This window comes from Chenopodium quinoa, unplaced genomic scaffold (assembly GCF_001683475.1).
Source record: "Chenopodium quinoa cultivar QQ74 unplaced genomic scaffold, ASM168347v1, whole genome shotgun sequence".
NCBI classification, from domain to species: domain Eukaryota; kingdom Viridiplantae; phylum Streptophyta; class Magnoliopsida; order Caryophyllales; family Amaranthaceae; genus Chenopodium; species Chenopodium quinoa.
Genome location: NW_018743099.1, coordinates 497,968 through 512,550, shown reverse-complemented (window position 1 = coordinate 512,550; position 14,583 = coordinate 497,968). Strand labels below are relative to the sequence as shown.

Below are 14,583 nucleotides of genomic sequence, written 5' to 3'. Positions count from 1 at the left end.
GTGGCGTAATGAGAGGTTTACGTGGAGAAAGTAGAAATGCAGGGTTGTGAGACATTTGGGTATTGTCTCACAATGGCAATTTTGCAATTAAGTGGATAATATATTAAAACGGGGCTGGTTTTGGAGGGAAAAGAAACCGTTTAGCTAAAAAATAAAACGGGGGGTCCTAAAAGAATGATAGTGACATTTGAATAAAATACTAATATGCTGAGGGGGGGTCCTAAAAGAATGATAGTGACATTAGAATAAAATAATAAAAAATGTGTACTTGTTGAATAATTTTCGGAAAAGCAAAAAAATTAGTCTTCTTCTACCTTATTTCTCCCAAACTCTAAAAGGCAAAAACTGTAGAAGAAATATCAGAAAAGTATCTACGTTAGGCGAATGCAATGGTTGGAGATGGTGTTACTCACGACGAAGCTGTCGTTAGTAACACCGGCGATGATGACGTAATGATGCTTGATCTGGTGAATGATGGCGGAGGAGGAGGTCAGGTCGAAGAGGTGAATGACGGTTCTGCTTTAAGGGAGTTGTTGAAAGGGGTAAGTATTTAACAAATGAACACGAAAATCGATTTATAGGGTTTGATGTCATTTATTGTGAAGTATGTGTTTTGAGTAATATTAGGCAGTAAATTAGGTTTCAATCGTATTGGATTAGTGAAATTGAAATTGTAATTGACAAATGAAGTGGAAAATTGAATTGGAAAATTGAATGTGTATAGGAGTTCTGTTGTCTGAAATTGAAGATCACTGTTTTGTTTAGTGTAATTTGGTTAAGATTGAGTAGTTGTTGTTATTGGTAGCATTTAATTTTGTCTATTTAATTGTTATAGTTTCTCAGTCAAATGGAAGTATTAAAGCAAAAGGTTGATATTGAATATAGACAAAGGTTCAGTAGTGAGCTCTCCCAGTTGAATAAATAATTAAGATGGAAGATATTAAAGCAAAAGGTTTATATTGAATATTACACATATTATGATTTGCGCCCGATGTTAATATTTTCTTTAAGTTATCCTTTGTTGTTGGGTAGTTGTTTTAGATTAATTAGTTTTTGGATATGTCTATGGTTTTAATTAGTTGTATTTATTTTTGAAATATGGATGTATTATATATGTTGTTATATTTTTTTTGAATGAAGGTTGTGGTTGGTGAAGAGTCTTATAAGACTCCAAAGAAAGGTTTTAGTAGTGTTGCAATATCAGTTGAGATAGAGGAGTTTGTTGAAGTGGATGTTGGTCTTCCTCCTCCTTCAGTTGGGATGGTTTTCCAGTCATGGCAGGAACTTGATGAATATTTTAGGGAATATGGGAAGCAAAATGGATTTGGTGTTATTCGTACTAGTGCTTGTAAAGTAGGGAAAGGGCCTAATGCCAAAATGAGAAGGAATTGTTTATGGACATGTGAGTGCTTTGGGTTGCCTGATAGGAAGCGGAAGAAGGTGGATGCTAGTCTAGTGACCGATGCTCAGGTTGTGTGAGGATGAAGCGGTTGGTGTGAAGAGGAGGAGTAAGAAAGTTGACTGTCCTGTGAATGTGTATGCTAATGTTAATGAACGTGGGGAATGGGTTGTTTAGCGGGCAGAACTTAAGCATTGTCGACACACACCGACTCCAGGAAAGGCTAAGAATATAAGTAGGTTGAGGAAGAAGTTTCTGGTGGAAAATCCACATGTTGTGAGGCAGCTTTTCAACGAGCGGCGATGTGGGGTTCCCGTGGCAAAAATATATAATAAAATGGCCAGGGAGCGTAACGGGGTGGAGAACATGCCCTTTGCCCAGAAAGACCTTCATGAGGAAGTGGCTAAGCTCAGGAAAATAAATTTTGATGAAGGTGACGCTAAAGCAATGTTTAGCTATTTTCAAACTATGGTTGATGATAACTCTGATTTTTTCTACACTTATCGAGTTGATGAAGAGGGTAGGTTGAAGGATGTTTTGTGGGTAGATGCTAGGTGTCGCATGGCATATGAGGAGTTTGGAGATGTAGTTTGTTTTGACTCCACATACTTGACTAATGAGTACAAGTTACCATTTTGCAACTTTGTGGGAGTTAACCACAATGGTCAAACAATTCTTTTTGGGTGCGCGCTTGTTAGGAGAGAGACTGTTGAGACCTTTGAGTGGGTTTATAGCAATTGGTTGCGGTGTATGAACAACAAAACCCCGGTTGCAATACTAACAGATCAGGACCCTGCGATGAGGAAAGCTTTGAAGACTACAATGAAAGGGACCACACACAGGTGGTGTATTTGGCATATATTGCAAAAATTCTCTACCAAGCTGGGAAAGCATCCAAATTATCCCGAGTTGAAGGTAGACTTAGAGAGTGCTGTGTATGATAGTTTGGACATTGAAGAGTTTGAACGACGGTGGGCAGAGGTGATCAAGAAACACGAATGTGAAACGGACGAGTGGTTGGAAGGTTTGTAGTTCTAAAATATGACTTTAATGTTATTAATTATTCCGACATAAAAAGGAATGTTGTAGTCGGGTTTTATGCTTCTGTTTTTTATGGGTTAAATATTGTATGCTTCTACTATTTATTGTAATTTAGGTTTTAAAATATTACTTATGTTTATGGTAGTAGTACTATTATTTATGCTTTGTTGGTATTAATACTCTTCTGGTATAATGTTGTAAAATATTATTTATGCTTCTGCTGTATTTACTATTGTGTTATACACAGAGGCCTATTCCTGGTTTGGGTGTGTGTTAGACCAGGCCTTTTGGATCAGTTCAGTTAATGTGTTATACATGAGATGTGTGTTGTTATACATGTATTTTGTGCCATTTAGTGTTTCTGTTATTTTCCACTTATTTGAAGTTTTTTGAAGGCTTGTATGGTGAACGTGATATGTGGATACCTGCGTTCGTGAAGCATCTTTTTTGGGCCGGCATGAAAACAACCCAGAGAATTGAGAGTATACATAGTTTTTTCGATGGTTATTTGAGCCGTAGTTTTTTCGATGGTTATTTGAGCCGGCATACATTGCTTTGTGAATTTGTGGAGAGATATTGTGAAGCTCTTGAGGTTAGAGTCGTTACTGAGAAAAGAGCTGATGATAACAACTCCAGATATGTTAGGCAGCCCATGACATCATTCCCAGCTGAGTCTATGTTTCGGAAAATATATACCGATGCCAAATTTAAAGAAGTCCAAAGGGAGTGCACTAGGCTGCTATATGTGACGGGTAGGGAGGCACAACTAAGTCTACATTTCAATGTTGTACACATTTCAAGAATTTTTTCGCAGATTGAATTTTGTTTATATTGTACATGTTACAGGTTTGGAGAAGCGGCAGATCTCTGATACATTGATAGAACATGTGCTTGAGGATATTGTTTGGTGGAAACCTAAGAATTCAAGGAAGGAAGTACCCTCTCAGAGGAAACGGGTGTACAAGGTGACATACAATAGCAGCACAAAAGAAGCAGATTGTGAATGAAGGTACTTCGATTGCCATGGTATCATATGTCGCCATATGATTATGGTGTTTCAGATGAACAACTGTAGAGGAATTCCTGATAAGTACATCCTACGTCGTTGGAGGAAAGATGTAATTAGGAAGCACACTAGAGTGAAAGTGAAGTACCATGATCCTAGCAAGACGGAGGTCGTATGTAGATTTGATAAGATGATGGTGAATTTCTCTCCCATTTGTTCTAAGGCTTCTATTTGCAAGAGTGCTTCCGATGTAGTGTTGAATGGTTTGCAGTTGCTTGATATACAAGTAGAAGAGAAATTGTCCATGTTAACCCGAAACAGATCTGTCCTTTTGGGGTGTAATGGGACACCTTCTTCTGTTTGTTTTGAAAAAGAGGCTTCACCACCTGATACTGAAAAGCAAGGAATTTGTGCGAAGGACCTGTTTACACAACTTGCTACCATAAAGGACCCGCCAATTCCGAAGAAACCTCCTCACCGTACCACTGCTTCGAGGTACAAGTCTTGTGTTGAAAATTCGAAAAAACCGGGTAACAAGAGGAGTAGTGGAAAACAAGGAAGTGCTGCATCTGCTGGGGGCTCTCAAAACAACCTTCAATCCTCTTTTTCACAGGTAAGTCACTGATACGTTAATTATTGAATTTGAAAATAATTGTTATATTTATTTTTGGTTATCTCTTTGTTTTGCTTATTGGGGTGTATTTGGTTCTAATAGGAACAACAACATCCATTTCCTATGATGGGTTACAGTCCTCATTGTGTAGGAGGCATTCAAATGACAGATGGAGATGGGTCTTTGGGGTAATTCACTTCGTTGCATGGGGTGGAGCGGCCTCCTTCTGTTGGGGTTGCTAATTCTCCAAGTCAGAGGCCTTTTTTCCTCCCCCCACATCCACATTATTTGGCGTACCAACAGTACTATCAAATGCATGGAATGGCGATGCAAATGGGGGGTGGTTATATGTCGCCTAATACGGCTGGTTCTCAGTTCCCGTACATGGTGAGGCCTGGAAGTATGAGCGAGACTCCCACCCATGGTGGGTCCAACAGTACCAAGTAGGCTAACATTTTAACAATGCAATGCTGCCCACCCTTTTTGTGTAGTAATTCTAGGATATGGGTAGTTTTACTAGTTGTAAAAAGTGGTGTTGATGGTCAATTTTTTGTAAAGTACATTGCATTTCTGCCCACCCTTTTTGTGTAGTAATTCTGGGATATGGGTAGCGTAACAGGTCAATTTTTTGTAAAGAAATCTAACTTATAACTTTGAAAACCATATGATGCTATATGGTTTTGCCATTGCTTTGTAAAGGAAAATTTAACCTTTTGGGGAAAATGTGATGGTCATGAATTTGGGCTAGGTTGTTGTTTAATTAAGTAAGTGTTAATTTTTTTTTAATCATTGATGTTATTTGGGCCAGGTTGTTTAATTTGTGCCAGGTTGTTATTTGGGCCAAGGTTGTTTAATTTGGGCCAGGTTGTTATTTGGGCCAAGGTTGTTTAATTTGGGCCACAATTGTTTTTTAATTAAGTATGTGTAATTATTTTTTTAATCATTGATGTTATTTGGGCCACGCCAGGTTGTTATTTGGGCCAAGGTTGTTTAATTTGGGCCACAGTTGTTGTTTAATTAAGTATGTGTAATTATTTTTTTAATCATTGATGTTATTTGGGCCACGTCAGGTTGTTTAATTTGGGCCAGGTTGTTTTTTAATTAAGTATGTCATTTGGTCCAGGTTGTTATTGTTTAAGCACTGTTACTACGTATTTTGTTAAAGGTCCACTGAAACTGTAAAGGTCCAATTGAACTACTTAATGGTATCGCTGACATTGGTTTTGACATTGGTTAAAGGTACGAATGACATTGGTTACTACCTAAACCCTGGGTAGTCAGTCCAATTGAAGTAGTTAATGGTACCACTGAGACCTAAAAGGTCCAACTGGGTGTATATTTTAATTGTTAAGGTCCAACTTAAAAGCTTAAAGATCTATCTGAATTTGTTAAAAGGTCAATGGGAGGGTGAAAGTTATTAGGATCCACTGTAACTTGTTAAGGTTCCATTGTAACTTATTAGGGTACTACTCAGTACTTGGTATTAGTGAAGTAAGGGTTACCTTTAAGTCCAACAATGGTACCTTTGAGATAAATTATAGTACAATCAAATTAAGAAGAAATGGAAGATGCAATTTTATATATTAATAAGTAAAATAAGCAGTGGGTATCATGATTTTATTTTGGTGACAATGATGTATTGAAGCTCCTTTAACACTAATGAATGTAGTTAGGAACTTGGAAGTGATATTTTGGGTAGAAAGATCACATGAAAGTCGTTACTTGTTTAGTTATAACAATTCGATAAACCTTTATTGTCTCATCACATATACTTTTATTTCTGTATATTTTCACTAAAAAGCATAAATATTAATACCATTTTACCATATAGTGACACCATGTATTTAATAAATGGAATTGATACTGTTGATATGTTATTGTAATACTTTTGATATATTTATATAATACTTGAATAATGTTCAAGTTGTGTGTTCATCATTTTCAAACGTCCAATTATGTGTTGGTTTCATACCATTGACAACAACTTATTACCATTTGAGACTTGATGCTGTACCACTACGTCTGTAAAACCTCTGTAATTGTTTAGGGTACCACTGTAACTATTTAGGGTACCATTAACTATGTACTTTTACTGTCATAAATAATAGTTCAACTGGGACTATCATTTGATGCACTAGTGTTACCAACTGTTAACGAAGGGTTACCTCTAGGTGAAAAATTAGTAGCTCTAAGTCTTGTTAGGGTACCTCTAAGTCTTCCTAGGGTATCATCATTACAGTAAGAGGAAACCAATACATTATTCATGCATTTTGTTATAAATAAATAGTATTTGTTATAAATAAATAATGTTTGATGATGGTGGGAGGGATGTATCACTACAATCAAATATGAGAAATTCATGTATTATGTTATTATTCCCTTGTAAGTAAGATGATACGAATTGGTAATGTTATCAGGAAGATAATGAAGATAAACCTTTGTTTCCCTTTTATGTTTCTATGGTTATCATAGATAAACCTTTACTTCGAACTTTGTCATATTGACGATTAATGGTTTAATATATGTAGGTTGTTACAATTTGGAGGTGGGATTAACAAATGAATAGTGCATTTTTTGGCAATATTATGGTGTAATTAATTAATTAATGTACTTTAAAAAATTTTACCACTGAAATTAAAGGAAAGACCACTGAAAACAACAAATTACCAGTTTCAATATTCTTTTGTACCACTGTAAGCCTAATTTAGACCCCCTAGTGGTAGTGATAGTGAATAGGATGTAACAGAAGACCACGTGTGTTATGTGAAAGGCCCAAAAAGCCCAAAAGCGCCAAAGTTTTCGTTGTTTTATCGCCCAAAATTTCGGCTACAATTAAAAGATCTTTCATTTGCCTTTGGTTATAAATACACAAATACCCATTTGCAATTCAGTCAAAGTAAAATGAAAACCGATATTGGAATTAGATTAATCATGTCTTTAAACACAACATCTTCAGTTGGCCTTGGAAACAATTTTGGAGCCGGCGGCGACATTTTGTGGGTGGCTGCGAAGCGTTGCAACTGCGGGGGGCAAGCAATAACCGAATTCCGTATTTCGCTATCGGAGGCTAATCCTAGACGACCATACTACAAGTGCAGGGGTTGTTCATTTTGGCAATGGGCAAGGGAGGAGGATATGGTAAGAAGCACCAATATTGGTGTAGTTGAGATTGGGCAGAGGCTTGATGTAATTGAGAAGAGAATTGCTACTATGAAATATGTAATTCTTGTAATTGTACTTGCTCCTCTAGTATTGCGTATCTTCACTTGATAGTTTAAGATTGGTATTAAAATGGTATTAAAATAGCTACTAAAATTATGGGTTATCTATGTATTTTCACTTGAAATATATAGTTTAAGATAAATGCTGTTGGTTGAATGAAAACTTAGGATTAATGGTTTTGATTTAATTATGGCAAACAAAGAACCTAAATGTGGTTTTATGAGATAGTCAAATAAGGTAGAACATAACATTATAATAAAATTTTAAACATAACAACATACATAATAAAGCTATTACATCCGACTACTAGATACGTAACATAAAATTTAGCCGTAGTGAAATCATAGCAAGTTAAAATAAGTCATAAGAGTCATAGCAAATTCCCGCTACACTAGCAGTGTCTAAATAGATAAGTGGTCGTTGTCAGAATGCACAGCTCCATCTTCATTCCCTCCTCTGTCTTCGTACCAAGTCGATGCAGGGTGAAGTCGATCGGGGCTTGGATAAAATTTTGCTCCTGCCTGGATTCATTTAGGAAATAAGTAGAACACAAAATTAAATAGGGCCATATTATACAGTCAATTACAATATTATACATTCAATTATTTAGAAATTACAGAATTAGTAAACTAACCAATGAATGACAATCTAATCAATTATTAAAAACCAAAGACAAATAAAGAAATGGTATGTAACAAACCTGAACATCAACGCCCATTTGGTGGCCGTTGCTCGCATGACTCCTGTGAGTGATCCAAGGATTAACGTCTGCCTTTTGCCAAATTAGAAGCAGACTGTAGTACCCACTGACCAATCCGAAGCCATCAACCGAGTACACCCCTTGAAACACGTCTTTCACGTACCCGAGCAAAGAAGCGTCAGCTCTGGCCTCTGTCACCACCACCACTTCCGGGGAAAAGGCATTGTATAGCTTGTTGAACGTATCCTTGAAAGATGGACGGTTCACATTCCGTGCATTCCACACAATAAAAGTAGCCCCTTTTGGAAAACATGGAGCACCCGCCGTAATGTCTTCCGTCGAGCCACAAACAGAGATTCGATGGTACCGAATATGTCTTAAGGTTGTTGTAGATGTGAACACATTCAAAGTAACCAATCTAATGTTGAGGTTGACTTCCATGACATGAACAGTAGAAATTTTTGAGCCAATGAAAATGTGCTTTTCAATCAAAGGAATAGTGTAGATTGGAAGATGGTCGGTCATCACGAGTGGCTTACGATCGAAAATAGGGATCAAATCTAACGGTATGAAGGGAGCACCAACCACAGCCATGGATTTCTAACACAACCACCTTGCTAACACCGGGACACCCTTGTGGAGGTACCCTTCTAGATCGGACAGCGTAGGATAGTAAGCAGCCCTTGTGTCGAAGTCACTAACCTCCATGATGCTGTCGGGGATGAAGGTGGTGGTGTCATCGTCAAGAGAATTAATTAGTTGTTCGCGGACGATGTTCACAGGAATTGGGTCCATATTAAGGAAGTAATCTTCCGCATCATATTAACTTATCTCGTTGAACTTGAGCTCGGGCTCAATTGAGGTTAAGAAGCCACTAAAGTACATGACGGGTTCAGCTGGGTGTGGCTACATTAGGCGACCCCATATGTTGCGCATACTACAGAGACGGGTGGACATGGCTACACTTGAGATTGTTTTTTGGGTGTTTGTTTTTTGGGTGTGGAGGGGTTACTGACCACAATAAAATGACAACTGAAATAATAAATCATCCAACTACAACTGTAGCGTTCAACGCAACAAGCAATATGTTCAAACTCACAACAAAATCTGTGTTTGACATGACTATTCATCACCCCAGCACAGTAGGTTATAATTAGATCTATTACTAATATTTTACCCTAGGGTGTTACCGTGTGGTTTTACCCTATGCTTTTAATAAACACTGTCCAACTAAAAAAGCTTCAAGATTGATTGACATGACAAAACAATGTAGTTGGCTGAAGCAAGACATTAGCTGTACTTTATTAAATTTTAAATTCATATAAGTTAAAATAGTACATCCCTTTAAATTCACATCCCTTTAAATTCATAAAAGTTAAAATAGTACATCCTTTCCCAAGTGTTGAGTATTAGGTGGTTATTTTATCTTTTACAATTACAATTCCAAAATTATGGTTATATATTGAAATACTGAATATAACTTACACCCCCTTTGAACATTTTATTTCAAAATGAAACCAAAATTGAAAACGAAATGTGATATCGTAGATTTTATCTTAGATGGTGGCATACAATCGGGTGAGTTAACTGAAATATACGGGGAAAGCGGAGTGGGGAAAACACAAATATGTTTGCAACTTCTCCTGACTTGCATGCTCAAGCCTCCAGATGGTTTGTACGGGTCATCGATATACATTCAAGCATGCCCGGTGTTTCCTTTAAGGAGATTAAATGATCTTAGCAAGATTATTTGTGATTCACTAGTGGGGGAAGATCCTTTGTCCTCCGTCCATGTTAAAAAAATCGACAATCCTGATCAAATATTTTTGGTGTTGAACCAAGTCGAACAAATTGTGTTGGCCTCACATGAAGAATGCCGACACACAAGAGTCGTTATACTTGACTCTATAGCATACTTGTTCAGGCATGCACATGACAACACCGCAAAAGGATTCATGGAGAGGAGTGAAGTATTAGTGGAAATATCTAAAAAGATGAAACACATAGCGAGTACCTACAACATTGCATTTGTGGTGGTGAATGAGGTTCTCGATGTTTTCGAACATAATAACGCAATGTTGCAAACATTCACTTCTAGCCGGGAAGTCAAGGCATCACTAGGACAGAAATGGGCACAACAACTCTCGAACAAGATGTTCATTTCTAAGCAATACGACAACAATTCTAAGTCCTGGTATCGCGAATGGTTGGTGGTATAAAATACAAACACCTCCATAGTAGGGCGGCGATGCCCTTTTCGCATCACACACAAAGGTGTTGAACCCATTTAATGGACATCATCATCTTATGCTACGTAAGGTATGTTCCAGGATTTGTAGGGTACCATTTACGATCATAATGGTGCCACTTTATTGTTAGTTTAAAATTAGCACCAATGAGGTCAAATAATGTACCAAAAAGATTAAGTAGGATGCCATTATGGTCCCTAAAAGGTTCTAGTGATTTAATGTAAGTACCATTGTGGTCATATATTGTACCATTAAGATTAAGTAGGATGCCATTATGGTCCCTAAAAGGTTCTACTGATTTAATGTAAGTACCATTGTGGTCAAATATTGTACCATTAAGATTAAGATTAAGTAGGATGCCATTATGGTCCCTAAAAGGTTCTAGTGATTTAATGTAAGTACCATTGTGGTCATATATTGTACCATTAAAATTAAGTAGGATGCCATTATGGTCCCTAAAAGATTCTACTGATTTAATGTAAGTACCATTGTGGTCAAATATTGTACCATTAAGATTAAGATTAAGTAGGATGCCATTATGGTCCCTAAAAGGTTCTAGTGATTTAATGTAAGTACCATTGTGGTCATATATTGTACCATTAAGATGAAGTAGGATGCCATTATGGTCCCTTTAACGTTGTACTCAGTTAGTTTAAGCTTTGTATCCGGAATTCAGCTTATACTTGAAAGGTCCACCAACTACCAACTAGAATTAAATGAACACTACAAGTAATGCAGTAAATGTTTTAAAGCTTTGTATCTCGTTGGGCTCAATGCAACACTTAAAAAAGCTACTAAAGAGCATCATTTAAGTTGAAGTACAAGGTTGGGTGGGTAAAGAAAATTATGTAATTGATTTTGATACAACTGTCACAATGAAAACCTACATTGTGAAGAAAATTATGTAATTGAATGTAAGTCCCATCTCGTTGGGCTCAATGCATAACTTAGTAAATGTTACAGCAAAGGCAGTTGGATGTATTCAAATCACAGCCAGTTCTACGTCTATAAATGAACAGAAAATTTTAACATGGAAATCATTTCATAAATTAGCACCACAAAAATTCCTAACAACAAAATCAAATACAAGAACATGGGTAACAAAGGTATTAGTTCTACGAATTATTAGGTTTAGATCAAAGGCAAACACATTTCAATGAGTATAACATATGGCATCTGTAGTAGTACTATTTACACACTAACTTTATTAATTTTTATTGCAGTGGCACTTTATGTATTTGTCAAATGGTAATTCTTGAATAAATAGAGGTATTTTATGAGGTACTAATATATGTTTGTTTTCATTGTTGGTGCAGCTAATTCGCGTGAGGAAAGGAAACGAAAGAAGTTCTTACGAAGGGTGGCCAAGATCAAGAAAACGGGGGTACACGATCCAAAGGCTATGATTAGGGACATGTACATGCCAAAGTACAGCCATCGTATGATGCTTTGTCATCAACTACCCACAATCGCACGGGGTGGCTTAGAAGAACCAATCAAAGGGATTGATTTCCACCCAAATTACCCTTTTTTAACTCTGTTCAATGTTAGTAGGGCACGTTACTTTCGTAAGGAGGCTTTTTGTTTCATGTGGTACTTGGTCGATGTTGCAAACATAGCCATCTATTTCAACTTGAGAACCTTAAGGAGGTCTCTAGCTGAGTGTTATGCCTACGCCCTTTACCACACCTACCTCAAACGTTTCTTTGAGTCTTTTACATACCTTGAGGATTGGTGGTTGGATGTTGATGAGGAAATTGGCAAGGGGAATGAGTGGGGAATTGTACTTGTTGGCAAGAAGTTCACTACTCCTGCTGAACAAGGAATCAAGGTTACTTATAAATGGCTTCAATTCACAAAAGAGGATCCAACCGAGGCTATTACTAACATCCCCGAGCAGCGCATGGCTTTCAGACGCAAAATGTTGTGTGAAAATGGCTATGATGAGGTGGCTAACTTGTCTCTTGTAACTGCCGAACCGTTCACCTACAATGACTACCCACCCGAGTATGTCAAACGTCTACAACACGCAGTCCATTTGTATGAGACGAACCATGGAAGTGACTCTGCTCAAGGTCTAAACTGGACATCGGAGTCTGTTTCGAGTTTTGTTGACTCGGCCATCGGATGTCAATTACTAATTCAGTTTTGAGTGCTTAAAAATGTCATTTGTACGAATTTAATTGTTGTACTAATTACCGGCTCTTAAGTGTTAAGTTCTAATATAGTTGTATGTACTATTTACGTGTTAAGTACTAATATAGTTGTAGTACTAATTAAGTGACGCAAATTGATATATTCATTGTTTAGTACTTTGTATTTTTCAGAATCTACTTGTTTTAAGAATGTACAAATTACGGTAAGATACCAGCGTATGAATACCAAATTTCAATTCTACACAAAATGAGTTTGAGCCAGCCAAATGCAATGTCCTTTTGGGCCAAATTTGTCCTTTTAAGTACAAATACCAAATTTCATTTCTACAAATACCAAAATCCTTAAGAGCCAAATGCAATGTCCTTTTGGGCCAGCCACATACAATATGTCTACATTGTCAACCCAACCATAGTTTGTCATCACATCTAAAGTTGACAGTTTTTCCAAAAATCAAGGACACAAATCAAACACCACAAATTACAAAACACACAACTAACTCGCCGAGTGGGTTTGCGTAGACGCAGTCCTTTTGGGCCAGACTCGTTCCTTTGGGAGAATTTCATCAAATTTCACTAGCAATTCATTGCATGGGTTATTTGCATCCTCCAAAAACAACTTCTTCCTCAAGTTCTTCTCCTACAACACGCAACGTAGTAATATCAATATTTTGCCCCAAATTAACTATTATTAAACAAGTTCAATATCATGTATATAATACACAGCAAACATACCATCGGGTAAGTAGAAAGACAAGAATTACTGGCACAGTGTTTAATGCAACCAAGCATTAGCACACCACAGGAGAAGCTGCTCCATGAGTAGCAAGACATGTGGTTAGTTTAACTGATAAATGTCATGTACTTATCATAAGTGTGAAATACCATTTAACATTCAAAAGTATAAAACTATGACCTTTAACAATGCCAAATTCATGGTACTTACGTATCGGTTTGCTTCACCATGCCAACCACATGCCTAGGCCACAACTCACAAGTGCCCAACTCCCAAAGGGGATCTTTCAGGTGCAACAGAACATCAATTGCCTTCACCTATGAACACAACATAATTCAGAAAATGTGCATGGTTTGTCATTGCAAATATGGTTAAAACATTAGACTGAAGTTACTAACCAATTCCGTAACAAGCTCAGAATGGCTTTCATAAGGATCCGAGTATAACGAGTCAATGATCCAAAATTGCTTCTTCACCATATCCATGAAAAGGCACCACCAATGTTCATCCGAATTTGTCGCCGACCCGTCAAGCACAGGGAAGAAAACCTTGGCACCAACAGTTTGTTACTGTAGGGAATAGTTTCAAGCCTTTAAAATCCCACTAGCTTGAACCCCACTGTGATCATACACTAAAGTACGGTGGCGTCCAAAAGGGAAGAAGATAGAGCAAAAGAGTAGCCAACAAGTTTGTAAGGAACTTGTAAACCGTTCATAGGATGAAGGTTACACCCCTTAACGATCCAAGAGATCGTCAACTCCATAAGGTCATGAACCAAATAAGGGTTCGGGGATGATGGTACAAATCCAACCTAAAAGAGATTGAACCTGCCCTAATAATAGGCCTCTACTTTATTCTGCTCGTATTCATGTGCGCTTTCTGACTAACATACAATCAATAAGATTAACCCTAAACCTGTTTAATCTATGTTGGTTGAATATTAATGCACAAATAAACTATTATTGGCGATCAGTTGAATTATAATCATATTAACCTAACAAGATTATTAATTATCTTATTAAGCATGGTTGCAAATACAAATTCCCTTTAAGCATGCAATGAAAGGTGTGATCAAGCAATAAAATAAAAAATAATCAAGCAACATAATAAATAATCAACATCATTAATAATAATAATATCAATCATAATCAATAATCATGTTAAAGCATAGCAAGATCCTAGGCATGATACTAACAAGATTAATAACAAACCCTAGCATGTCACTTAACAATAAAAATCAAAGCTTTAGCCCTAACATGATACTAACAATCATAAATATTATGAAGGAAATAAAAGGCATCATAGCAATCATATTTAATATTAAAAATACCCTAGACATGATACTAGGAATATCATAATAACAATCTAAACATGATATCTACATCATAAATCAATTAATCAATAAAATCCCTTAAAGTACTTACTTGGATGCCTCGTACCTCTTTCTAATAACAAAATACACAC

At 36.8% G+C, this 14,583-nt stretch overlaps 3 protein-coding genes across 5 annotated transcripts; 2 read left to right on the top strand and 1 right to left on the bottom strand.

Annotated features, from left to right (window-relative positions):
* On the top strand, window positions 1–2,943 carry LOC110731800 (protein FAR1-RELATED SEQUENCE 5-like). Of its 2 annotated transcripts, XM_021911685.1 has the most exons (3): window positions 3–542; window positions 1,141–2,423; window positions 2,836–2,943. In XM_021911685.1, the coding sequence occupies exons 1-2, from the start codon at window positions 390–392 to the stop codon at window positions 1,477–1,479; spliced, it is 492 nt and encodes a 163-aa protein (XP_021767377.1). In that variant the 5' UTR covers window positions 3–389; the 3' UTR covers window positions 1,480–2,423; window positions 2,836–2,943. The 2 variants fall into 2 exon arrangements, with proteins under 2 accessions (XP_021767376.1, XP_021767377.1); XM_021911684.1 differs by lacking the exon at window positions 2,836–2,943 and having other exon boundaries at window positions 1–542; window positions 1,141–2,828.
* A 27-nt stretch (window positions 2,944–2,970) lies between these two features.
* LOC110731801 lies at window positions 2,971–5,558 on the top strand. The gene is made up of 3 exons (XM_021911686.1): window positions 2,971–3,192; window positions 3,287–4,059; window positions 4,162–5,558. The coding sequence occupies exons 2-3, from the start codon at window positions 3,484–3,486 to the stop codon at window positions 4,249–4,251; spliced, it is 666 nt and encodes a 221-aa protein (XP_021767378.1). The 5' UTR covers window positions 2,971–3,192; window positions 3,287–3,483; the 3' UTR covers window positions 4,252–5,558.
* A 7,059-nt stretch (window positions 5,559–12,617) lies between these two features.
* On the bottom strand, window positions 12,618–14,583 carry LOC110731784. 2 transcript variants are annotated; one of them, XM_021911665.1, is made up of 5 exons: window positions 14,544–14,583; window positions 13,518–13,688; window positions 13,330–13,436; window positions 13,119–13,194; window positions 12,618–13,023 (listed from the first exon to the last, which is right to left on the bottom strand). In XM_021911665.1, exons 2-5 carry the CDS (start codon window positions 13,602–13,604, stop codon window positions 12,880–12,882), a joined length of 414 nt encoding a protein of 137 aa, XP_021767357.1. In that variant the 5' UTR covers window positions 13,605–13,688; window positions 14,544–14,583; the 3' UTR covers window positions 12,618–12,879. The 2 variants fall into 2 exon arrangements, with proteins under 2 accessions (XP_021767357.1, XP_021767356.1); XM_021911664.1 differs by lacking the exon at window positions 14,544–14,583 and having other exon boundaries at window positions 13,518–13,759.

Bases quoted from the DNA above. Each gene is read 5' to 3' on its own strand.
- LOC110731800 (XM_021911684.1), top strand. From the start codon at position 1,736: ATGGCCAGGGAGCGTAACGGGGTGGAGAACATGCCCTTTGCCCAGAAA.
- LOC110731801 (XM_021911686.1), top strand. From the start codon at position 3,484: ATGATTATGGTGTTTCAGATGAACAACTGTAGAGGAATTCCTGATAAG. The intron at 4,060-4,161 runs GTAAGTCACTGA...TGGTTCTAATAG, and splicing joins TTCAATCCTCTTTTTCACAG to GAACAACAACATCCATTTCC.
- LOC110731784 (XM_021911665.1), bottom strand. From the start codon at position 13,604: ATGGATATGGTGAAGAAGCAATTTTGGATCATTGACTCGTTATACTCG. The intron at 13,437-13,517 runs GTTAGTAACTTC...TTGTGTTCATAG, and splicing joins CTGAGCTTGTTACGGAATTG to GTGAAGGCAATTGATGTTCT. The intron at 13,024-13,118 runs GTATGTTTGCTG...TGCGTGTTGTAG, and splicing joins GTCTTTCTACTTACCCGATG to GAGAAGAACTTGAGGAAGAA.